The sequence below is a fragment of the Salvelinus fontinalis genome, chromosome 3 (genome assembly GCF_029448725.1).
Source record: "Salvelinus fontinalis isolate EN_2023a chromosome 3, ASM2944872v1, whole genome shotgun sequence".
NCBI lineage: Eukaryota > Metazoa > Chordata > Actinopteri > Salmoniformes > Salmonidae > Salvelinus > Salvelinus fontinalis.
The window spans coordinates 43031536-43056798 of NC_074667.1; the positions used below are offsets into that span (position 1 = coordinate 43031536).

General features: G+C 43.0%; 1 protein-coding gene across 3 annotated transcripts in view; it reads left to right on the plus strand.

Annotated features, from left to right (window-relative positions):
* LOC129849441 (cell division control protein 42 homolog) overlaps nucleotides 1–15124 on the plus strand; it is a 29878-nt gene extending 14754 nt beyond the window's left edge. For 2 of the 3 annotated variants that reach the window (XM_055916282.1, XM_055916289.1), the window contains exons 3-6: nucleotides 114–186; nucleotides 472–581; nucleotides 671–868; nucleotides 10114–11566. In XM_055916282.1, coding sequence (XP_055772257.1) covers nucleotides 114–186; nucleotides 472–581; nucleotides 671–868; nucleotides 10114–10203 — 471 coding nt within the window. In that variant the 3' untranslated portion in view covers nucleotides 10204–11566. Of the gene's footprint in view, nucleotides 1–113; nucleotides 187–471; nucleotides 582–670; nucleotides 869–10113; nucleotides 11567–13067 lie in introns of those variants that run through there. The other variant, XM_055916283.1, reaches the window with a different exon arrangement.
* Nucleotides 15125–25263: the final 10139 nt, after the last annotated feature.

Here is a 25263-nt window from a genome sequence, read left to right on the forward strand (position 1 = left end):
TCTCGTGCCTCTCTCTCTCGTGCCTCTCTCTCTCGTGCCTCTCTCTCTCGTGCCTCTCTCTCATGTGTCTCTCTCTCTCGTGCCTCTCTCTCATGTGTCTCTGTGTGTTGCAGGTGTTTGACAACTATGCTGTAACTGTAATGATAGGAGGGGAGCCCTACACCCTGGGCTTGTTTGACACTGCAGGTACAGTCTCCACTGTGAATTCAAATAAAAATTTTAAAATGTGTGTCCTTGCTATTTTAGATTAGGGTGTGTCCTGGTCTCTATGAAGTGGAGAGTTTGGGCTCTGCCTCAGTATGATCAAAGACACACCCTGCCTTCTCTGGATGGCCTGAATGCTGATGCCAATGTCCCTTAGTGTGTCGGTGTATACATGGAAGTGCATGTTTAGAGTGTACCTAACAAAGGTTGTAACCCATGTGTTCCAGGTGTGTGTAGGCTAATGTTGTGTGTTCTCTCTCTCCCCAGGTCAGGAGGACTACGACAGGTTACGACCTCTGAGTTATCCCCAGACAGACGTCTTCCTCGTCTGTTTCTCCGTCGTATCCCCCTCCTCCTTCGAAAATGTCAAAGAAAAGGTTGTCCTTCTCTTCCTCCCGTCTCCTGCTGCCTCTCTTCCGGTCTCCTCCCCGTGTCACTCACACACTCTCTAACCCGTGTGTTCCAGTGGGTTCCAGAGATCACCCACCACTGTCCCAAGACCCCGTTCCTGTTGGTGGGGACTCAGATAGATCTGCGAGACGACCCGTCCACCATAGAGAAGCTGGCCAAGAACAAGCAGAAGCCCATCACTCTTGAGACGGCAGAGAAACTGGCCAAAGACCTCAAGGCCGTCAAATATGTGGAGTGCTCAGCCCTCACGCAGGTAAGACCACACACACTGTCGCACAACCTCACACACGCAATCACCACGCATGTATGAGCGAAGAGAGACACATGCTACACGCCCCCAGCCTAGCACATGCAAGTCCCTTCCACATACACGTTACATCAGCCTGAGTCACTCCCACACATCTTCACAATCCTGAAATCACACAGGACACTTGCAGCTAAGTTTTCTCTCTTGTCTCTGGGCAGCTGACGTTTTGTTTCAATGCTACATATCATCTGTCACGGCTCAAAGAAACAACAAAGTGGATGGAGAACGGTACATGTAGAGTGTTGGTCCACGGACTGGCTGCGTGTTCTGATCTGTGTTGTATCCTGACCTTTATGACAGGGTGCTAGTGCCCACTAGGTGCTAGTGCCCACTAGGTGCTAGTGCCCACTAGGTGCTAGTGCCCACTAGGTGCTAGTGCCCACTAGGTGCTAGTGCCCACTAGGTGCTAGTGCCCACTAGGTGCTAGTGCCCACTAGGTGCTAGTGCCCACTAGGTGCTAGTGCCCACTAGGTGCTAGTGCCCACTAGGTGCTAGTGCCCACTAGGTGCTAGTGCCCACTAGGTGCTAGTGCCCACTAGGTGCTAGGGCCCACTAGGTGCTAGGGCCCACTAGGTGCTAGGGCCCACTAGGTGCTAGTGCCCACTAGGTGCTAGTGCCCACTAGGTGCTAGTGCCCACTAGGTGCTAGTGCCCACTAGGTGCTAGTGCCCTGAAACCACAACGTGTCTGGTTCAAGCCACTCTGGCTGTTCCCCGTGAATCGCTACAGTAGCAGAAATAGTTCTATATGTCAATATGTACATTGTATTTGCGTCAGAGTAAGCGTACCTATTAAGCCCACCTCATCTGTGGATTGAAATAAAAAGTTTCAGTGTCAACTAACTCATCTGGTTATATCGATAAACGTTTTATTCTTAGCCAATCTTATGTTTTATTATACATTTGTTGACTGTTGAGTTCCCACTAGTGGCCAGTTTCAAAGCTGCAAAAAGTGTTTTTGAGGCTACTGTCAGATAAGCACATTATTTTTCAGAACTTGTTAATAGCTTCTCCAATAAGTGACCGTACTTCATATCTAAAATGGGGAGATGAATGTGCTTATGTATTGATATGACAATATATTTCATTACTATTTCTTACCATTTGAAAATATGGGTTTTAATTGCTAGCAGTCGTGCCTGTGTCAGTTACACAGTAGCAACTTGAACTGAAGCAAGGTAATAGATTTCAGTTTTACATTTTTAAATGCATTTTGTCTTATTTTACGGTTAAATTAACCCTGCATTGTTATACATAAATGTGAACTTAACAAAAACAGCATTTATCTCAGGTGTGCTTAAAGGGTACAGGAGTACAAAAAGCACCCCTTCTATACAGAATGTAAATGACAATAAAGCAATATTGTTTAATATGATCAATACTAACTTTGCATAATATTGTAAACTATAGTGTATATTTATACCCCAAACCATTAGTTTCCAAATATTTAATGAGTAGACTTTGCTATTGTCTTTTTCACCGTAAATCACTGCGCCAATTAAGCCCGGTATGCGCCAATTAAGCCCGGTATGCGCCAATTAAGCCCGGTATGCGCCAATTAAGCCCGGTATGCGCCGATTTAAGCCCGGTTTGCATTGAAACATGGTGGTGTGTTTCTGTAATATTCAATGAGTATATTCAATATTCATAAATGTTTTTTTTGTTCAGATTTAGAAACCTCTGTAGTCCAAGACTTTTGTGGAATATCAGGGCTAGAATACCTCCAAGTGGTGGAGAAATGCAAACAAATGAGGGACAAGAAGAGGACTATTGGACGTCTACTCATGCACTTTTGGGTGGGGGCATTGTTGTCTTTCATTCATCCATCTGATTGTTTTTTTGGTCCACCACCTGTACCTTTTTAACACACCATAGAGGGGGATTTGAAACTGTCTTCTGACAGGCTTTAGGAAAACAAGTTGAACTAATTAACAACAATAGCAGTACAGCAAATGTGAATCAGCGTTCAGATAATTCAATGAATGTTGCATGGCTTCTTATCCACAGAGGGCCAGTGTGGGTGCAGGTTTGTGTTCTAACCAGGCAATAACACACCTGATTCAACTAATCATGTCTTGTTTGAAGTCTATGATTAGTTTAATCAGGTGTGTACTTGTTGTCAAGAACAAAACCCCTGAGTCCACATTGAGTAGAAATTCTGTTTATACTGATATTGGCTAAAGTTGTTAAAATAATCTAATTTGATTTATAAACTGGGTGTTTGGTGCCCTGATTTCTGATTGGCTGAAAGCTGTGGTATATCAGACCGTATACCACAACATTTATTTTTACTGCTCTAATTACGTTGATAACCAGTTTATAATAGCAATAAGGCACCTTGGGGGTTTGTGGTAGATTTATTTTTTAAATTTAACTTCTTACGGCTGAAATCCCGTTAACAGGATTGATTTGGCAACAGCCAGTGAAAGAAGTGCAGGGCGCCAAATTCAAACAGAAATCTCATAATTAAAATTCCTCAAACATACAAGTATTATACACAATTTTAAAGAAACTTGTTAATCCCACCACAGTGTCCGTTTTCCAAAAAGGCTTTACGACGAAAGCATACCATGCGAATATGTTAGGTCAGCTCCTAGTCACAAAAACACAGCCATTTTCCAGCCAAAGAGAGGAGTCACAAAAAGCAGAAATAGAGATAAAATTCATCACTAACCTTTGATCTTCATCAGATGACTTCATGTTACACAATACATGTATGTTTTGTTCGATAAAGTTCATATACAAAAATCTCAGTTTGCATTGGCGCGTTATGTTCAGTAATGTTTTACCTCCAAAAGATCCGGTGATTTTGCAGAGAGCCACATTAATTTACAGGAATACTCATCATAAACGTTGATGAAAGATACAAGTGTTAAGTATAGAATTAAAGATATACTTCTCCTTAATGCAACTGCTGTGTCAGATTACAAAAAAGCTTTACGGCAAAAGCACACCATGCAATAATCTGAGTACAGCGCTCAGCCACCATACAGATACCCGCTATGTTGTGGAGTCAAAAGTCAGAAATAGCATTAAAAATATTCACTTACCTTTGATGATCTTCATCGGAATGCACTCCCAGGAATCCTTGTTTGTTTTGTTTGATAAAGTCCATTTATGTCCATATACCTCCTTTTTCTTCGACCGTTTAGTACAGTAATCCAAATGCACAAGGCGCGAGCACTAAGTCCAGACAAAGTCAAAAAAGTTATGTTACAGTTCGTAGAAACATGTCCAACGATGTATAGAATCAATCTTTAGGATGTTTTTATCATAAATCTTCAATAATGTTTCAACCGGATAATTCCTTTGTCTTTAGAAATGAAAAGGAACAGAGCTCGTGCTCACGGCTGCACGCATGACTAAACTAAAAGCTTTCAACCAGACCAATGTTTCAAACAGCTCTAAATCGCTCACCTTTCATAGTAGAAGCCTGAAACAATGTTCTAAAGATGGTTGACATCTAGTGGAAGCCGTAGGAAGTGCAACCGGACCAAATTTACACTGTATATTGGATAGGCAATCACTTGAAAAACTACAAACCTCAGATTTCCCACATCCTGGTTAGATTTTTCACAGGTTTTTGCTTGCCATATGAGTTCTGTTATACTCACAGACATCATTCAAACAGTTTTAGAAACTTCAGAGTGTTTTCTATCCAAATCTACTAATAATATGCATATCTTAGCTTCTGGGCCTGAGTAGCAGGCAGTTTACTCTGGGCACGCTTTTCATCCGAATGTGGAAATAGCGCCTCCCAGCCATAAGAAGTTAACCTTTATTTAACTAGGCAAGTCAGTTAAGAACAATTTCTTATTTACAATGACGGCCTACTGGGGAACGGTGGGTTAACTGTCTTGTTCATGGGCAGAATGACAGATGCGATGCGTCGTGCTTATGAACAGCCCATAGTGGTATATTGGCCATATACCACACTCCCTCGTGCCTTATTGCTTAAATAAGAAATGTCAGTTTGTACGTTTTTAACGATTGTAAATGAATTGGATAATTTAACCTGTCTAGGACTGGGGTTCCTCCCACATTCCACTGAAAAGGCAGAGCGCGAAATTCCAAAAAAATATATTTTTTAAATATTTAACTTTCACACATTAAAGTCCAATACAGCTAATGAAAGACACAGATCGTGTGAATCCAGCCAACATGTCCGATTTTTAAAATGTTTTACAGGGAAGACACATGTAAATATGTAAACATATTAGCTAAACACAATAGCATAAGACACCATCTTTTCTTTGTCCACCAACACCAGTAGCTATCACCAATTCGGCTAAACTAAGATATTGATAGCCGCTAACCAAGAAAAAACCTCATCAGATGACAGTCTGATAACATATTTATGGTATAGGATAGGTTTTGTTAGAAAAATGTGCATATTTCAGGTAGATATCATAGTTTACAATTGCACCCACCGTCACAAATGGACTAGAATAAATACATAGAGCAACGTGTTTACCTAATTACTAATCATCAAACATTTCGTAAAAATACACAGCATGCACTAATCGAAAGACACAGATCCTGTGAATACAGACAATATTTCAGATTTTCTAAGTGTCTTACAGCGAAAACACAATAAATCGTTATATTAGCATAGCACATGTGCAAACATTACCCCAGCATTGATTCTAGCCAAAGAGAGCGATAACGTAAACATCGCCAAAATATACAATTTTTTTCACTAACCTTCTCAGAATTCTTCAGATGACACTCCTGTAACATCACATTACAACATACATATACAGTTTGTTTGAAAATGTGCATATTTAGCCACCAAAATCATGGTTAGACAATGAGAAAAGTAGCCCAGCTGGTCAGAAAATGTCGTGCGCCGTATTAGACAGTGATCTAGTCGTATACATAAATACTCATAAACGTGACTAAAAAATATAGGGTGGACAGCGACTGATAGACAATTTAATTCTTAATACAATCGCTGATTTACATTTTTTAAATTATCCTTACTTTTCAATACAGTTTGCGCCAAGCGAAGCTACGTCTAACAAGATGGCGTCATAAGTCATTAACATTTTTCGACAAACACGATTTATCATAATAAATTGTTCCTACTTTGAGCTGTTCTTCCATCAGAATCTTGGGCAAAGAATCCTTTCTTGGGTCTAATCGTCTTTTGGTCGAAAGCTGTCCTCTTGCCATGTGGAAATGCCCACTGCATTCAGCATGAACTGGAAACGTGCCCGGCGCTTGAAAGTGTCTCAGAAATAAATGTCCCAAAATCGCACTAAACGGATATAAATTGCTATAAAACGGTTTAAATTAACTACCTTATGATGTTTTTAACTCCTATAACGAGTAAAAATCTGGCTACACTAATGCTTGGAAAAAGAGCAGGTCGGTGTCCACCGCGCGCCCGGCGCATCTGGAAAAGAGTTCCTACCTACACGTTTTTTTGATTTATAGTGGCTGTGATTGCGCAATCCACACCATTCAAAGCGTCATCACGTAAAGGCGTCCAGGGGAAGACGTAAGCAGTGTCCGTATACTCATAGCAATAACAGTGGCCTTTAAACTGACTCCAGATCAGGGGCCAAAATGTGTGAAATCTGACTCCATGTCAGGGAAATTGCTGTAGAATGAGTTCTGTTCCACTCAGAGACAAAATTTCAACGGCTATAGAAACTAGAGACTGTTTTCTATCCAATAATAATAATAATATGCATATTGTACGATCAAGAATTTTGTAGGAAGCCGTTTAAAAATTACACGATTTCCAGAAATAGTGACAACAGCACCCCCTAGCCTTAACAGGTTAACCTGTCTAGCCCCGGGGTTCCGCTAGCGGAACTCCTCCCACATTCCACTGAAAAGGCAGAGCGCGAAATTCAAAAAATATTTTTTAGGAATATTTAACTTTCACACATTAACAAGTCCAATACAGCTAATGAAAGATACACATCTTGTGAATCCAGCCAACATGTCCGATTTAAAAAAAAATGTTTTACAGGGAAAACACAATATATATTTATGTTAGCTCACCAACAAATAGAATAAAGCACAGACATTTTTCACAGCACAGGTAGCATGCACAAAATCAACCAAACTAACCTAGAACAAACCAAAGAAACCAAGAAACAACTTAATCAGATGACAGTCTTATAACATGTTATACAATAAATCTATGTTTTGTTTGAAAAATGTGCATATTTAAGGTATAAATCATAGTTTACATTGCGGCTACAATCAGAAATTGCACCGAAAGCAGCCAGAATAATTAGACACCAACCTGACATACCGAAATACTCATCATAAAACATTTCTGAAAAATACATGGTGTATAGCAAATGAAAGACAAAGATCTTGTGAATACAGCCAATATTTCCGATTTTGTGAGTGTTTTACAGTGAAAACATAATATAGCATTATATTAGCTTACTACAATAGCCTACCACACTACCGCATTCATTCATCAAGGCACGTTAGCGATAGCAATAGGCACGTTAGCGTTAGCGAATAAACCAGCAAAAGATATTAAATTTCACTAACCTTCATAAACCTTCCTCAGATGACAGTCCTATAACATCAGGTTATACATACACTTATGTTTTGTTCGAAAATGTGCATATTTAGAGCTGAAATCCGTGGTTATACAACGTAGCATAACGTAGCCTAACGTGCTAACGTAGCATCTTTTCCCCAGAATGTGCGGATATTTCTATTAGACTCTCACCTATTCTGACCAAATAGCTATTCATAAACATTACAAAAAAATACATGTTGTATAGGGAACGATAGATCCATTAGTTCTTAATGCAATCGCAGTGTTAGAATTCAAAAAATATCTTCATTACGACATAAGACTTAGTTATGGTAAGGGAATAACCAAAACCTGAGCGCAAAGCTACTAGTACACAGTTCGACAGATATATGAAATAGCATCACAAAATGGTTCCTACTTTTGCTGATCTTCTATCAGAATGTTGTACCTTTGGTCCTTTGTCTAGAACCGTCTTTGTTTGGATTCAGAACGTTCTTTTTCCCTCTTGAATTAGCAAGCACACTGGCCATGCAGCGCTAAGCTCTCCAACGTCAACAAAGTCAAACAACGCAACACAACTAACGTCCCGAATAAATTTCAATAATCTAGTGAAACTATATGGAAAAAACATACTTTAGGATGATATTGTAACATGTATCAAATAAAATCAAAGCCGGAGATCATATTCGCCCATAACGACTGGTTTCCAGTAGGCAATAACAGGTCCCAACACGCGCCTTACAGAAAATGGGGGACACGTTGTTCCAAGAGGGCTTATTCAACGTCAGACAGAGATAATCAACTAATTTTTCCTCTCACTTCCTCTTGACATCCGGGTGAAGGTGTATGATGTGCACGTATAGTCATACGTATCATGCCCATTTATAGGCAGTCACTTGAACAGAACATAGATTTCAGACTTTCCACTTCCTCGTCACAAAGTGTGCTGCCAAATGAGTTCTGTTTTACCCACAGACAAAATTCAAACGGTTTTAGAAACTAGAGTGTTTTTTATCCAATAGTAATATTAATATGCATATTGTACGAGTAAGAATTGAGTACGAGGCCGTTTAAATTGGGCACGTTTTTCCCCAAAAGTGAAAACAGCACCCCCTGTCATCTTAAGAGGCTCATTTGGAACACTCATGGGTTTAAAAGATACACTCGGAACCCTCATATTAACCTCATGTGAAATTTGATCTTTTTTTTTTATCAACTTCTCTTAAAGAATTAGGCAGTATATGTTAATGTCTCCACAAAACCTTCTGGTTGGCTTAATAGGTACTCTTACCCTGTAGATCCACATATCAAATGTATTTATATAGCCCTTCTTCCATCAGCTGATATCTCAAAGTGCTGTATATGGCCTAGTCTTGTTCTAAGTAGAGCAGCTGCTGTCAGCACTCTTATCAGTTGGCCACATTCAGTAAGGTGCAATATCTTTAGTTTCAGACATTTATTTTTGTCTGAACTTGGTTGTAGACATTGATTATAACACCCAATTTTCCATCAGCCTGTTGCGCAGTGGTTTTCTTGAGCTGCACAAACAACCAATGTCCAACTCTTGGCAGTAAAACATTGTATTGGTTAACAGTCTTATATTAAAAGGCTGCCATTTTAGATGGAGACATATAGTCCTTGTTATCATTCCGTTGAGGGGTAGACAACTTGTCGGAGCGGATGGTCGGTTTATTGAACTGCAAATTGACCACAACTAAGCCCAAACATACCTGTCATACCTTCATTACATTGAGACATGATCACATCTCTTTTTTTAAATGTTTGGGAATACTTGGGAGCAGAATTACTTAAACACATTTTTAGCTGAATTCCTGGTGATTTTACGGTCTATTTTGACCAAAAACAAAAATCTGGCCTGTTGCCGACCACAGTCATAATAGATGGGAAAACTGGAAGAGTACAGCGATCACCTCCCGCTCATACGGCCATCTTGTGTCCTATGGTGTTACTCAGTGGGAGTCGAGGGCTTTACTGTATCGGAAACAATGGGCCCTAGTCGATCTAAACTGTGGCCAAGTTTAGGTCTCCCTCTCCGAACCCCATCTTGTGTCTCTTCCTCTCCTGCGCTGCTCTGGCGTCCTGCCCCACTGTCCTTCCTCTCTCTAGACCAGCTTCCCCTGCCGTAAGAGCTGCTGATGCAATATCCTGTTTCCTGTGTGACTGTTCTGCCTGCCAGTCAGATGTTGCGCCTAACCACCCGTTCTGGGCCAGATGTTCTTTGCACCTGATAGTGAAGGTTGGGACAGGGGGGTAGGGTCATCTGATCCTAGATCTGTGGGTCAGGGAAACTTCTATCTCAAACACTTCAGCTCCGATCTCGCAGGGCAAAATCTCCATAGTCTAGAGGCTTCCTCATCTCCTCTACCAACTTTAACTAATGTTTTACAGTAGATCTATCTTCCAATTCTCTTTAGTTTCCTTGTGCTCTGTTCTTAGATTTTCCACACAATGTTGCACTCACTCTTTCTCTTTCTACCCTCTCCCTCTGTATTTTCCCCACAATTTGTTCTTGCCTCTACTTCCCCTTCTCTTTTTCTCTCTTTTCCACTCCCTCTTTCCCTATCCTATTTTCTTCTCTCTGCTCATCTCAACCCTTTTTGTCTCTCTGTTTGCTGTGCTAACTGTTGTCGTTTTCTCCCCTCCCATTTGTCGTTATAGCGAGGGCTGAAGAATGTATTTGATGAAGCTATCCTAGCCGCCCTAGAGCCACCAGAGACGCAAAGAAAGAGGAAGTGCTGTATATTCTAATGTCTTTCTCTCTTTGTCTGCTGCTTACTTCTAGTTTAAACCTCTATCCTCGTTTTACCCAACCAACCACCTCTTCAAGCTATCCCCTGTATCCACTTCCCCTTTACAACAGTGTTACTTAATATTGAGTGTGCCATGACCCTTCCCTCCCCTTTTTGTTGACTTGTCCGCATGGCCTTACTGTGCTGGAGGACCGTGTCCGTTGCTCTTGGGTTTCCTCAGATCTAACAGTGCTGACATTGGGTTTGGTTAATCACATCACTTATCCTCTCAGGGCAAATCTCAAATGACACCCTATTACCCATAGTGGACCAAGTAGTGTACTTTGTGGGATTTAGGATGTGATTTGAGACACAGCCCATGTGTCTTCTTCTTAGGTTAGTGTTTCTCCTTCTGTTATGGTGTTGTTTGGAGAGTCCAGAGTTAAGGGAGTGTCTGATTTACTTGACTCCACAGCATTGTGATTTAAGCACCAATTTGACGAGCCTCCATGATTCCTAATGTTTTATTTTTTTGTACTACTGCTGATGTATGACAAGACTGAGGTGTGACCGTGGGGACGTTTAGGGCTGTCAAGTGCCAGAGCCACAGGTAGAGAGTTTGGCCATCCTGGTTTCAACTGAAAGCGCACCAGTGCTATTAGATAATGTCACGGAAGCCGTGCTGGTTTCAACTGAAAAGCACACCAGTGATATTAGATAATGCCACGGAAGCCGTGCTGGTTTCAACTGAAAAGCACACCAGTGATATTAGATAATGTCACGGAAGCCGTGCTGGTTTCAACTGAAAAGCACACCAGTGCTATTAGATAATGTCACGGAAGCCGTGCTGGTTTCAACTGAAAAGCACACCAGTGATATTAGATAATGTCACGGAAGCCGTGCTGGTTTCAACTGAAAAGCACACCAGTGCTATTAGATAATGTCACGGAAGCCGTGCTGGTTTCAACTGAAAAGCACACCAGTGATATTAGATAATGTCACGGAAGCCGTGCTGGTTTCAACTGAAAAGCACACCAGTGCTATTAGATAATGTCACGGAAGCCGTGCTGGTTTCAACTGAAAAGCACACCAGTGCTATTAGATAATGTCACGGAAGCCGTGCTGGCACCCTTTGGGCGGTATCGACTGCTGACAGACCGTATAGAACTTTACAGACAAACTTTCAAAGGGAAGCAATAGAATTAGAGCCAGAACCCAAGTAGCAGCATTACAGGGCCCAAACTCTCTCTCTGTTCCACTCTGTCATGTTCCATTGCTGCAGTTCATATCTAGCCATCTTGGGAGTTTAAAAAGATTCAAAAGCTAATATAATTGTGTGGAATTATTTGTGAAATGAATGAATAAAGGACTACTGAAATTGCTATCCTTTTCCTCTGCCTCTCCTTTCCTTCCTTTATCTACGGGGACAGCTGGATAGCAGCTCAGTAGTGCTCGGTCGTCTGGCCGCACAGCCTCCTACACCAGTATGATATTGAGCCTAAACTCTGGATTAAATATGAGTCTTGCCATAGGGTTTCTATAGTTTTTCTAGAGTTTCCCTAAACAGAGGGATACATGGGTTTCCTGCTCTGCTCATAAATCTGTATTGTACGACTCACATGACATGGCCCAAGGCATTCCTTCCAATCCTAAGCTGCTCTGACAAAAATAAGAAGAGCAGAAACGTGCTGCTCTGAACGTGCTGCTCTGAACGTGCTGCTCTGAACGTGCTGCTCTGAACGTGCTGCTCTGAACGTGCTGCTCTGAACGTGCTGCTCTGAACTTTCTGCTCTGAACTTTCTGCTCTGAACGTGCTGCTCTGAACGTGCTGCTCTGAACGTGCTGCTCTGAACGTGCTGCTCTGAACGTGCTGCTCTGAACGTGCTGCTCTGAACGTGCTGCTCTGAACGTGCTGCTCTGAACGTGCTGCTCTGAACGTGCTGCTCTGAACGTGCTGCTCTGAACGTGCTCCTCTGACTAATTACATGTTGATCTGCAGAAGTCATGGGAAGTTCTGGCTAACAGGGTCTTTAGTGAGCAGGGTAAACCTGTGTGTGTCTTTCGCAACACCTTTTGATTTTAGTGGTCTGAATTTGGCATGGTTGTTTCTACTTGAATTCCCTTGGGCCCTGTGTGTGTGTCTCTGAGCCCATGTCGTCTCGTACCTCCACTTTCTTGTTTGCCCGGCCTTTGTTTTGAACGCTCACTGCCCGATCCAACTTTGACATGACTCAACGCAGGTAGTATTACTGTTTTCCTTGGTTGATAATATCCCCAGCCGTCTTTGTTCATTTCCAGCCCTCTATGAGGATGAAGTATCCCGAGTTTATTTCCTTTCATGTCTAATGCTGTGTTTTAGTTTGCACTTGATCTTTTGACCCCTTTGTGTTTTAAGTTGAATGCCTTTCATTGAGCCTGTGTGTGTATTGCCCCTTCGTTGAGCCTGTGTGTGTGTGTGTATTTCCCCTTCGTTGAGCCTGTGTGTGTGTGTGTGTATTGCCCCTTCGTTGAGCCTGTGTGTGTGTGTGTGTGTGTTGCCCCTTCGTTGAGCCTGTGTGTGTGTGTGTGTGTTGCCCCTGTGTGTGTGTGTGTTGCCCCTTCGTTGAGCCTGTTTGTGTGTGTGTGTGTTGCCCCTTCGTTGAGCCTGTTTGTGTGTGTGTGTGTTGCCCCTTCGTTGAGCCTGTGTGTGTGTGTTGCCCCTGTGTGTGTGTGTTGCCCCTTCGTTGAGCGTGTGTGTGTGTGTTGCCCCTTCGTTGAGCCTGTGTGTGTGTTGCCCCTTCGTTGAGCCTGTGTGTGTGTGTGTGTTGCCCCTTCGTTGAGCCTGTGTGTGTGTGTGTGTGTGTTGCCCCTTCGTTGAGCCTGTTTGTTTGTTTTTATCCACAGAAAGGCCTAAAGAATGTGTTTGATGAGGCGATACTGGCTGCGCTGGAGCCTCCCGAGCCCAAGAAGAAACGCAAATGTGTGCTGCTATGAATGACCCCAACCCTCACACACACATGTACACTCTCCCCCTTCACCCCCCCATCCCCTCCTCCCTTGCTCTGCTAAGGCTGATTGATAGCCATGTACTCTGAAGCGAAGTATAGAAACAGACAAAAGTTTCAGATTAGACTCTGCAATAAGGAGCAATGAGTTGATCCAGCCCTGTGTTTAACCAGCGGACCAACGGGAAGAGAGGCACAGAAGAGAACCTAACCCAGCTTGTAACCGTGACTACCGTGGCCACATTCCCGTTCCAGTTACAACAGTCAGAGCCTTCAGATGGACAGAGAGACGGGTGCATCTCAGTAGGCTCAAGTGGATTTCTCTCATTTGTTTCCCTTTCTCTACACTGATCTCCAAGTAAATAGTTAATGAAAGGAATATGATGGATGCCTACTGGGCATTGGCTTTAAACATCAGTGAAGATGAAAGGAAAGGACACAGAGGCAGTAACTATAGTCTATTGAGATTCAGCCCTGCATTCAAGGTGAAGGCCAAAACATGCCCCCTTTTACTCTCTAAAGGGTTTGAACCTTCCAGGTGGTTAAATAACACAGGCTGTCATACAGGTGACATAGGCTGTTGTAGAGTTGAAGTAAGCTGTCAAGGTGTCATAACCGCTCATTGGTGATAGGACAGCAGGCTATTTAAAGTATGACATTAATACTGTCTTTGACAGCTTTCCCTGTCAGTGGTGTTGATTTGGCTCTCAGCCACCTAGCTCCTGTGCAATTCTGATAGACCTATGCTCCGCCTCCAAATGAAATGGCTGCCCGAGGGACAGCTTGACACGCTGCTGTATTAAGCTCCACCCCTCTTGACGAGCACATCAAGCGCCCAATCCCGCTGCTCCACCTCCAACACCACCTGATGAAGCAAAGTAGCCATTTTTAATTTGTTTTCTTTGCCGTCGCCCCTCCCCTCCAAGTGACAGAACAGTATGCCATTTTAATGATCAATCCCAAATCAGCCCCTACCACCTGGGCGCTAGAGTATATCCAAATCAAGTAGATGGGGAAACATTTTATGACCATATTGCTTATACCGATCCAATCCTTTCAGCACTGTACTGTAGGGGAAGAGGTTAGAGTAGACTAGGGACTGGCAATATTGAAGAACTAAAGGCATCCTGTCGCGATGTGTCTTGATGTGGGAATTGGCCTTTTGAAGCCGGGAACTTAAACAGTGTTAGCAGAAGAAGTGGTTGCCAGGGACCAAAGGATAGTTAGCTGAACATTGTCTCAACGTTATGGTAACCATAGAACTATTAGTGAAGCAGACTTGTTCTAAGTAACGTTCTGTTGTGTGTACACCGGTGGCAGTATTTTGTCCCATTTGGATTGTTAATTAATTGATGCTTATAGCATCAGAATTCTGTGACACAAGAATTCTGTGCCTTTCTCAGTGTTCCATATTGTCATGCTGCAATGGCAATGCTATTGTGCCGCCATGCTAGGTGTACTTCCTAAAGAATCTGTGCTATGAGGGACCGTGTCGGTTCTATTACTTGTAATTCTATGGTGGTAACGTTGTGGTAATGCCTGTAGGTGAGCCCCTGGTCTCCTCTGCGATCATAGGTTAACAGATTTAATAATCATGTAAGCTGGCACATGCGTCAATGTAGGCTCCAGATGTTTTTACCAAAATCTGTTTTATTTTTTTATTTTAAAAAGATTACTTCCTATCCTTTTACATTTAGGGTCTGAAACTCAGCTGAGCTCTGACACACCAGCTACAAACACCAATGACCTCCAATGACAGAGAAAATGTCTGTCAAACCTGGATTGTGATTGGTTGATTGACCTTGGTGGCTCCGAGGTTGGGTTGACGTCCAGACCAGTCTTATTGTTATTATAACGGTTGTTTTGGTGCGAAACCAAATGCTTTGTATTACGTCTCTGTTCTTTGTATATGCATTCTTTGAAACAAATATTAAACTTATACCTTAATTGCCTTCACTCCTTTTCCTTGGCCATTCTTACTTATCAGGCAGTTTACCGAATTATGAGGTGGTGCTCAAGGGACAAATGCACTACATGACCAAACGTATGTGGACACCTGCTCATCGAACACCTCATTCCAGAATTATGGGCATTAATATGGACTTGGTCCCCCTTTGCTGCTATAACAGCCTCTGCTCTTCTGGGAAGGATTTCCACTAGATGTTGGAACATTGCTGCGGGGACTTGCTTCCATTCAGCCTCGAGCATTAGTGAGGTCAGGCACTGATGTTGGGTGATTAGGCCTGGGTCGCAGTCGGCGTTCCAATTCATCCCAAAGGTGTTCGATGGGGTTGAGGTTAGGAAAGCCAGTCAAATTCTTACACTCCGATCTTGTCAAACAATTTCTGTATGGACCTCGCTTTGAGCATGGGGGCATTGTCATGCTGAAACAGGAAAGGGCCTTTCCCAAACTGTTGCCACAAAGTTGAAGCACAGAATCGTCTAGAATGTCATTGTACCCTCACGCCTCTTTTTGAGAAAGGTCAAAGTTAATTGAGGAGTGCTTACTTAAAATGAGACTATTCCTTTCTACTCACGCATCATTAGGCTAATGATGTTTTCAGGGGGGGATCCCAAAATAACTGAAGTGCTCAAAACAAATTAAGTTACTTGTGCAGGACATTCCTAGATAAAATAATAAGTAGCATATTGTTTTTAAACGTGGTAGTAAATGCATGAGTATCATCGAGAGAAGTTGGCTATCGAGGAGGGGAGGCCACGTCCGTTTGCCTGCTAACAAATTGACACTCAACCACTTATCTGTTTCCTGGTCACAGAGGACAGAGGCCATAACGAGAGAACCCCACTGTCCCATTGCCAAATCAAGTCCTATGCACTTGTGGAGATCGAACAGAATTTGATTGGAATACGCAATATGGTGAAACTTCCACTCAGCCTATCAGAGGGCGAGTTGGAACTATTACCAATATGCTTACAGCTGTCAGATCTCAAGTCCATAGGGTGTATGCACATGATGTGACAGAGCATCTTGCCCATTGATATTAGAATTTAATTTTAAATGATATATATTTAGGATACAATTTATTTATTTTTTTGCCCCCCCACATTAATGCTACACATACCCCACCACTCCTGCTACCAGAATCCTACTTGCTAATACTGCACAATTTACCATGTAAACAAATACACTTGAGCCGACTCACCTGATCCCTTTTTGCTGCAGCTTTCTGCCCCAAATTGCAGAATCATTAACCTATATTTGTTACTTGACACTTGTTTTTGGGGGTATCCCTAAGATCTGGAATACTGCTCAAGTCCTCCCCCCACACTGAGATCCTTCTGACTTGGATAACTACCGATTTCCAAGTCAGAGTCCCTGGCCAACTCATCTTTTTGAACTTCTCATTCTGTTCTTAATGAGCACCAGTCTGGTTTTAGACCAGGACGTAACACTGTACCAGTCTGGTTTTAGACCAGGACGTAACACTGTACCAGTCTGGTTTTAGACCAGAACGTAGCACTGTACCAGTCTGGTTTTAGACCAGGACGTAGCACTGCACCAGTCTGGTTTTAGACCAGGACGTAACACTGTACCAGTCTGGTTTTAGACCAGGACGTAACACTGTACCAGTCTGGTTTTAGACCAGGACGTAACACTGTACCGGTCTGGTTTTAGACCAGAACGTAGCACTGCACCAGTCTGGTTTTAGACCAGGACGTAACACTGTACCAGTCTGGTTTTAGACCAGAACGTAGCACTGTACCAGTCTGGTTTTAGACCAGGACGTAGCACTGCACCAGTCTGGTTTTAGACCAGGACGTAACACTGTACCAGTCTGGTTTTAGACCAGGACGTAACACTGTACCAGTCTGGTTTTAGACCAGGACGTAACACTGTACCAGTCTGGTTTTAGACCAGAACGTAGCACTGTTTCAGAGGTTACACTCTTCTTAGATGTGCTCTGTTGTTTAGATCATAAAAGTCATTGTGCTGCATTATTTATTGACCTGTCGAAGGCGTTTGATACGGTTGACAATTTCTTACTTGTTCCAAGGCTGTCTGATAGATCAGGCATCTTCCAATTGGTTCCAGAACTAACGGACAGGACCCAATGTATGCTTACTGACTATCAAATCTAGTTTCCTCAATATTACGAAAGGTGTGCTGCAGAGGTCAGTTTTGGGACCTGTTCTCTTCACTATTTATACAAATAATATTGGTCTATCTGTTAACCTCTGTGGATGATTGGTTATTTACTCTTGTGCCCCCTCAGTTCAGAAGGCCCTTCATGACCTTCATGCTTTTGACTCAATTCAAAACTCGCTAACTGATGTTAAACTTGGTTTAATTATCATTTAGCTTTACTTTATGTTCTCTAGGTTTCGTAATATTGACCCTGGGAACCTGTGTATTTGTACATTGAAGGGAGCCCAAATTGAGAAAGTTCCCCATTATAAGTACTTGGGTATTTGGATTGCTGATAAACTGTCTTTTTAAAGCACACATTGACAAACTGATAACAGCTGAGAATGAATGTTTTCTTTTATTGAAATAAATCCTGGCTCACTTTGGAAAGCAGAAGGAAGATTGTTCAAGCAACGCTTCTCCCAGTACTTGATTATGGTGATGTAATCTACATGCAGCAGCCTCTGTTTCTAAAACCTTCGATTCAGTCTATCACTCAGCACTGTTTTATCACTGGGGACAATTTTTGTCCGTATCACTGCATTTTGTATAGTTCTGTTGGCTGGGAGTCTCTGACTACCAGAAAGGCCCAGCACTGGCTACTTTTTGTATATAAAGCGGTTCTTCAGAGATTCCACCACTACCTCAGCTTACGTATTAAAGGATACGTTCTTTTTTTAAACGAATAAATCTCTATTTTTTTATGCAAATACAATGTTATAGAAGAGTCCAGGCACCTTTTTGTTTTCCTCATCCTCTTTGTGTAGTATGGGCCCCCCCCCCCAAAAAATATTTCCTTTTAGAAGCGGCAAAGCTCTTAGTATAGTGAAACGGGTCTTTAGAAGTTTTTTAACTTTATCCGCAATGTTATATTCCTTTTTGTGTTTTTGGGCACATTTTGTTTCTCAAAAATGTGAAATCACACAACATACCATTTACATAAAAACATAGAGATTTGGTTGTAAAACAAATTCTTCTCCTTTAATTGAAGATCCAGCAATTTTCAGAACTGCTCTCTGGACTGGCTGTTTCTGGAGGGCCTGTGGGTCCCCACTGACCTGGGGGAAAATGCTTTTAGTTTTTATGCCCCCAGCTCATGGTATAGCCTTCAGGCCACCTTGAAATTAGACTCGCTGGTCTCCATTAGATAGTTTAGATGGAGTTTAAGGAAGGTGAGTTTTTATTAATCTTAATGGTTTTATTGTATTGATTGTCTTACACAATGGAATACACATAATGTATGTTCATGTTCACAGGGCTCCCTTGTAAATGAGACCCTGGTCTCAATGGTGACCCGCCCTGTAGAAATAAAAGTGAAATAAAAAATACACTTTCCCTCCCGTCCCTGATACAGTTGAAGTTGGAAGTTTACATACACCTTAGCCAAATACATTTAAACTCAGTTTTTCACAATTCCTGACATTTAATCCAAGTAAAAATTCCTTGTCTTAGGTCAGTTAGGATCACCACTTTATTTTAAGAATGTGAAATGTCAGAATAATAGAGTGATTTATTTCAGCTTTATTTCTTTCCCAGTTGATCAGAAGTTTACATACGCTCAATTAGTATTTGGTAGCATTGCCTTTAAATTGTTTAACTTGGGTCAAACGTTTTGTGTAGCCTTCCACAAGCTTCCCACAATAAGTTGAGTGAATTTTGGCCCATTCCTACTGACAGAGCTGTTGTATCGGAGTCAGGTTTGTAGGCCTCCTTGCTTGCACACGCTTTTACAGTTCTGTCCGCACATTTTCTATAGGACTGAGGTCAGGGCTTTGCGATGGCCATTCCAATACCTTGACTTTGTTGTCCTTAAGCCATTTTGCCACAACTTTGGAGGTATGCTTGGGGTCATTGTCCATTTGGAAGACCCATTTGCGACCAAGCTTTAACTTCCTGACTGATGTCCTGAGATGTTGCTTCAATATATCTACATAATTTTCCTGCCTCATGATGCCATCTATTTTGTGAAGCGCACCAGTCCCGCCTGCAGCAAAGCACCCCCACAACATGATGCTGCCACCCCCGTGCATCATGGTTGGGATGGTGTTCTTCGGCTTGCAAGTCTCCCTCTTTTTCCTCCAAACATAACGATGGTCATTATGGCCAAACAGTTCTATTTTTGTTTCATCAGACCAGAGGACATTTCTCAAAAAAGTACGATCTTTGTCCCCATGTGCAATTGTAAACCGTAGTCTGGCTTTTTTATGGCGGTTTTGGAGAAGTGGCTTCTTCATTGCTGTGTGGCCTTTCGGGTTATGTCGATATAGGACTGATTTTACTGTGGATATAGATACTTTTGTACCTATTTCCTCCATCTTCACAAGGTCCTTTGCTGTTGTTCTGGGATTGTTTTGTATTTTTTGCACCAAAGTACATTCGTCTCTAGGAGACAGAACGTGCCTCCTTCCTGAGCGGTATGACGGCTGTGTGGTCCCATGGTGTTTATACTGGCGTACTATTGTTTTTACAGATGAATGTGGTACCTTCAGGCGTTTGGAAATTACTCCCAAGGATGAACCAGACTTGTGGAGGTCTACAATTTTCTTTCTGAGGTCTTAGCTGATTTCTTTTGATTTCCACATTATGTCAAGCAAAGAGGCACTGAGTTTGAAGGTAGGCCTTGAAATACATCCACAGGTACACCTCCAACTGACTCAAATTATGTCAATTAGCCTATCAGAAGCTGCTAAGGCCATGACATAATTTTCTGGAATTTTCCAAGCTGTTTAAAAGCACATTTAACTCAGTGTTTGTAAACTTCTGACCCACTGGAATTGTGATACAGTGAATTATATGTGAAATAATCTGTCTGTAAACAATTGTTGGAAAAATTACTTGTGTCATGCACAAAGTAGATGTCCTAACCAACTTGCCAAAACTAGTTTGTTAACAATACATTTGTGGAGTGGTTGAAAAACGAGTTTTAATGACTCTAACATAAGTGTATGTTAACTTCCGACTTCAACTGTACATGTGTAAATATTGTGCTTTCATTTGTGCCTTTCTGTATTAAACTGTACTTATGATAAGATGTTTATTCTACTGAGCCATTTACTTTTTTAGCATTTTATTTCTTATTGTTGCATCGTCAAGAAGGAACCTGCAAGTAAGCGTTTCGTTTGGACGGTGCATGTGTATCCTGTACATCCGATGAATAAAACTGGAAACTTGGTTGACGCAGCTTGTTGTCCATTAGCCAGTCGGCGTTTCTCAACGAGTTCAAGGCACGTGAATGCATTCATCTGGGATTTACAACTTCACAACTGATCAATTCCAACCTCACACTTGACTACCAACTCAGCACAGCATAACGTTGAACGTGCCCAGTATGTGTTATTAGTGGATGTGTTCAGGTTGTGAGGCTACTGAAGATGACTACAGACAGAAGTCGAGGGGGGAGGTGCATCTGCGACAGCCGAAAGTCGGACACTGTAATGGTTTTTCAACAGAAAGGGTCAGATCAATATGGCTGTGTGAACATAGTTGCCGTTTAAGTTTTTCTCTTTAATGTTGAAATAAATCGAACCCCCTATTTCACACTCTCAAACTGAAATTATGTGTACACTGTCCAATCAATTGGTGAGCGAGATGGTCTCCAATATCACATTCATTTGTAGGATACACAGGGGTGTGTATTCATGGATGCCAAGGGAAGCCAGGCTTACCAATAAAAAATAATATATCTTTTATCTTTTGTCCCTCTGTGTTTCATCATTTTCCTTCAATTTGCAAGAGACACCAGAGAAAGCATCCGAGCAAGTGAAACAGTGCCCCTCTGTGTCTGTATCTAGTCCATCTTTCTGATGCTGTCTGCTCAAAGTCATATTTTTGCCACCCATAGCATTGAATGCAATCGAAGCCAATGAGCATTTAGCATCCCTTGATATTTTTTGTTATACAATAACAGCCAATCAGTGTTGAGCTTCACACCAATCACATCAAGCCAAAAGTAATTTGACAGAAAGAAAAAATAAACTTTCTTCTCGTTGTGTTGTTGACCTCTAATGGCTAGCTAGCTAAAATTGTCCCTTTCCTAAATTAGCCATCGACGGAGATAAGGATTTGGACATGTGATTTTACTTACATTTCTGTACTGACCAATGAATAAAACGGCGATTCTGATCCAACCATAAATTCATACATTGTGCTTCTGGCCTGAGAGGATGGAAGTTCTATATGTAGCTGGATGTAGTAGGCTAATCGTTGTCCATGAAAGGAAGTTAGGCTAGCAGGCAAGGATTTTAGACAGGTAGCCTAGGACCTCAAAAACTAAAAGTGTGTACTCTATGATAGAGTCAGACTGTTTTGGCAACATGAAAGAGAGGAGGATGGCATTGGTGTTTCTCTACAAGTAGGGTGCGTCATGTTTTTTCTACTTACACACACACACACACGCTTTGAGGACAATAGTGTCACTGACACGGCCCGCTACCAAAACCTGCGGGCTCTCCTTCACTGCAGCCAACGTGAGTAAAACGTTTAAACGTGTTAACCCTCGCAAGGCTGCAGGCCCAGACGGCATCCCTAGTCGTGTCCTCAGAGCATGCGCAGACCAGCTGGCTGGTGTGTTTACGAACATATTCAATCAATCCCTTTCCCAGTCTGCTGTTCCCACATGCTTCAAGATGGCCACCATTGTTCCTGTTCCCAAGAAAGCTAAAGTAACTGAACTAAATGACTATCGTCCCGTAGCACTCACTTCTGTCATCATGAAATGCTTTGAGAGACTAGTCAAGGACCATATCACCTCCACCCTACCTGACTAGACCCACTCCAATTTGCTTACCGCCCCGATAGGTCCACAAACGATGCAATCACACTGCACACTGCCCTAACCCATCTGGACAAGAGGAATACATATGTAAGAATGCTGTTCATCAACTACAGCTCAGCATTTAACACCATAGTACCCTCCAAACTCCTGATTAAGCTCGAGACCCTGGGTCTCGACCCCGCCCTGTGCAGCTGGGTCCTGGACTTCCTGACGGGCCGCCCCCCAGTGGTGAGGGTAGGAAACAACATCTCCACCCCGCTGATCCTCAACACTGGGGCCCCACAAGGGTGCGTTCTCAGCCGTCTCCGGTACTCCCTGTTTACCCACGACTGCGTGTCCATGCACGTCTGCAACTCAATCAAGTTTGCGGACGACACTACAGTGGTAGGCTTGATTACCAACAACGACGAGACGGCCTACAGGGAGGAAGTGAGGGCCCTCGGAGTGTCAGGAAAACTACCTCACACTCAACGTCAACAAAACAAAGGAGATGATCGTGGACTTCAGGAAACAGCAGAGGGAGCAGCGCCCCATCCACATCGACGGGACAGTAGTGGAGAGGGTAGTAAGTTTTAAGTTCCTCGGCGTACACATCACGGACAAACTGAATTGGTCCACCCACACAGACAGCGTGGTGAAGAAGGCGCAGCAGCGCCTCTTCAACCTCAGGAGGCTGAAGAAATTCAGCTTGTCACCAAAAGCACTCACAAACTTCTACAGATGCACAATCGAGAGCATCCTGTCGGGCTGTATCACCACCTGGTACAGCAACTGCTCCGCCCACAACCGTAAGGCTCTCCAGAGGGTAGTGAGGTCTGCACAACGCATCACTGGGGGCAAACTACCTGCCCTCCAGGACACCTACACCACCCGATGTCACAGGAAGGCCATAAAGATCATCAAGGACAACAACCACTCGAGCCACTGCCTGTTCACCCCGCTATCATCCAGAAGGTGAGGTCAGTACAGATGCATCAAAGCAGGGACCGAGAGACTGAAAAACAGCTTCTATCTCAAGACCATCAGACTGTTAAACAGCCACCAGTAACATCGAGTGGCTGCTGCCAACATACTGACTCAACTCCAGCTCACTTTAATAATGGAAATTGATCAAAAATGTATCACTAGCCACTTTAAACAATGCCACTTAATATAATGTATATGTATATACTGTACTCTATATCATCTACTGCATCTTGCCATCTTTATGTAATACATGTATCACTAGCCACTTTAAACTATGCCACTCTATGTTTACATACCCTACATTACTCATCTCATATGTATATACTGTACTCGATACCATCTACTGCATCTTGCCTATGCCGTTCTGTACCATCACTCATTCATGTATCTTTATGTACATATTCTTTATCCCTTTACACTTGTGTGTATAAGGTAGTAGTTGTGGAATTGTTAGGTTAGATTACTCGTTGGTTATTACTGCCTTGTCGGAACTAGAAGCACAAGCATTTCGCTACACTCGCATTAACATCTGCTAACCATGTGTATGTGACAAATAAAATTTGATTTGATTTGAGTGACCGAAAGTATGTATGTCAGATCTGCACTGAAACAGACCACAAGACCCACAATACTCCCCTATAGAGGAAGTGTGGAGAGAGGAAGGCTCACCTGCGGAAGCCAAGGGGGAAAGCACAGCAGATGATCCAGCGAGTGCAGAAGGTTAAGGAGATCCAACACTCCGTAGAGCTCAGCAAGAGAGAAAAAGAGATGGAGATAGCGGGTAGTGTTGAGGTCTTCACTGGTGCCATTCATTGACAGAAGCCAAATTGAGCTAATTGAGGTCATTGAGGAGAAGCAGAGAGCAGCAGAGAGGCAGGCTGAAGGCCTCAATTAAGAGCTGAAGCAGGAAATCACTGAGCTACAGAGGAGACGCACTGAGCTGGAGAAACTCTCACACTGAGGACCACCTCCTCCAGAGCTCCCCATCGCTCTGCACCCTTCCATCCACCAAGGACTGGTCTGGGATCAGTGTGCACACTGAGCTGGAGAAACTCTCACACTGAGGACCACCTACTCCAGAGCTCCCCATCGTTCTGCACCCTTCCATCCACCAAGGACTGGTCTGGGATCAGTGTGCACACTGAGCTGGAGAAACTCTCACACTGAGGACCACCTCCTCCAGAGCTCCCCATCGCTCTGCACCCTTCCATCCACCAAGGACTGGTCTGGGATCAGTGTGCACACTGAGCTGGAGAAACTCTCACACTGAGGACCACCTACTCCAGAGCTCCCCATCGTTCTGCACCCTTCCATCCACCAAGGACTGGTCTGGGATCAGTGTGCACAGCAGTCTGTGTGTGGGGACTGTGATGAGAGCCGTTTCTCATATGGAGAAGGCACTTACTAAAGAGATGGAGAAGTTGCCTGAAATCAAACTGAAGAGGATACAACAGTATGCTGTGGATGTGACTCTGGGCCCTGGTACAACTAATCCCTTTCTCATCATATCTGAAGACAGAAAACAAGTGAGGTATGACAACATAATCCAGGATCTGCCTACAAACCCAGAGGGGTTTGATCCTGCTGTGTGTATCTTGGGAAAGGAGCAGTTTTCCTCGGGAAGATCCTACTGTGAGGTCCAGGTGGAAGGGAAGATCCTACTGTGAGGTCCATGTGGAAGGGAAGATCCTACTGTGAGGTCCAGGTGGAAGGGAAGATCCTACTGTGAGGTCCAGGTGGAAGGGAAGATCCTACTGTGAGGTCCATGTGGAAGGGAAGATCCTACTGTGAGGTCCAGGTGGAAGGGAAGATCCGCTGGGCTTTAGGATTGGCCAGAGAGCCCATCAACAGGGAGGGGAGTATTACGCTAAATCTAATAAATGGGTTCTACACTGTAAGGCTGAGGAGGGATGAGTATGTGGCTAATGCAGAACACGGTGTACCTCTCACTGAATGAGAAGGCCCGGAACGCTGGGGTGAATGCGGATTATGAGGAGGGGGAGGGCAACCAATGTGGAGGCCAGGTTTCATATGTACTCTTTCACTGGCTGCACCTTCACTGAGAGGCTGTACCCATTCTTCTTTGCAGGTGACAATAATGGTGCTAAAAACACAGCACCAATTATCATCTGTCCTATAAGGCCCTTAGCTTAGTTTGACATCAAATGGGTTTTTGCAATGTGAGGCTCTAAATCACAACCAAAGTGT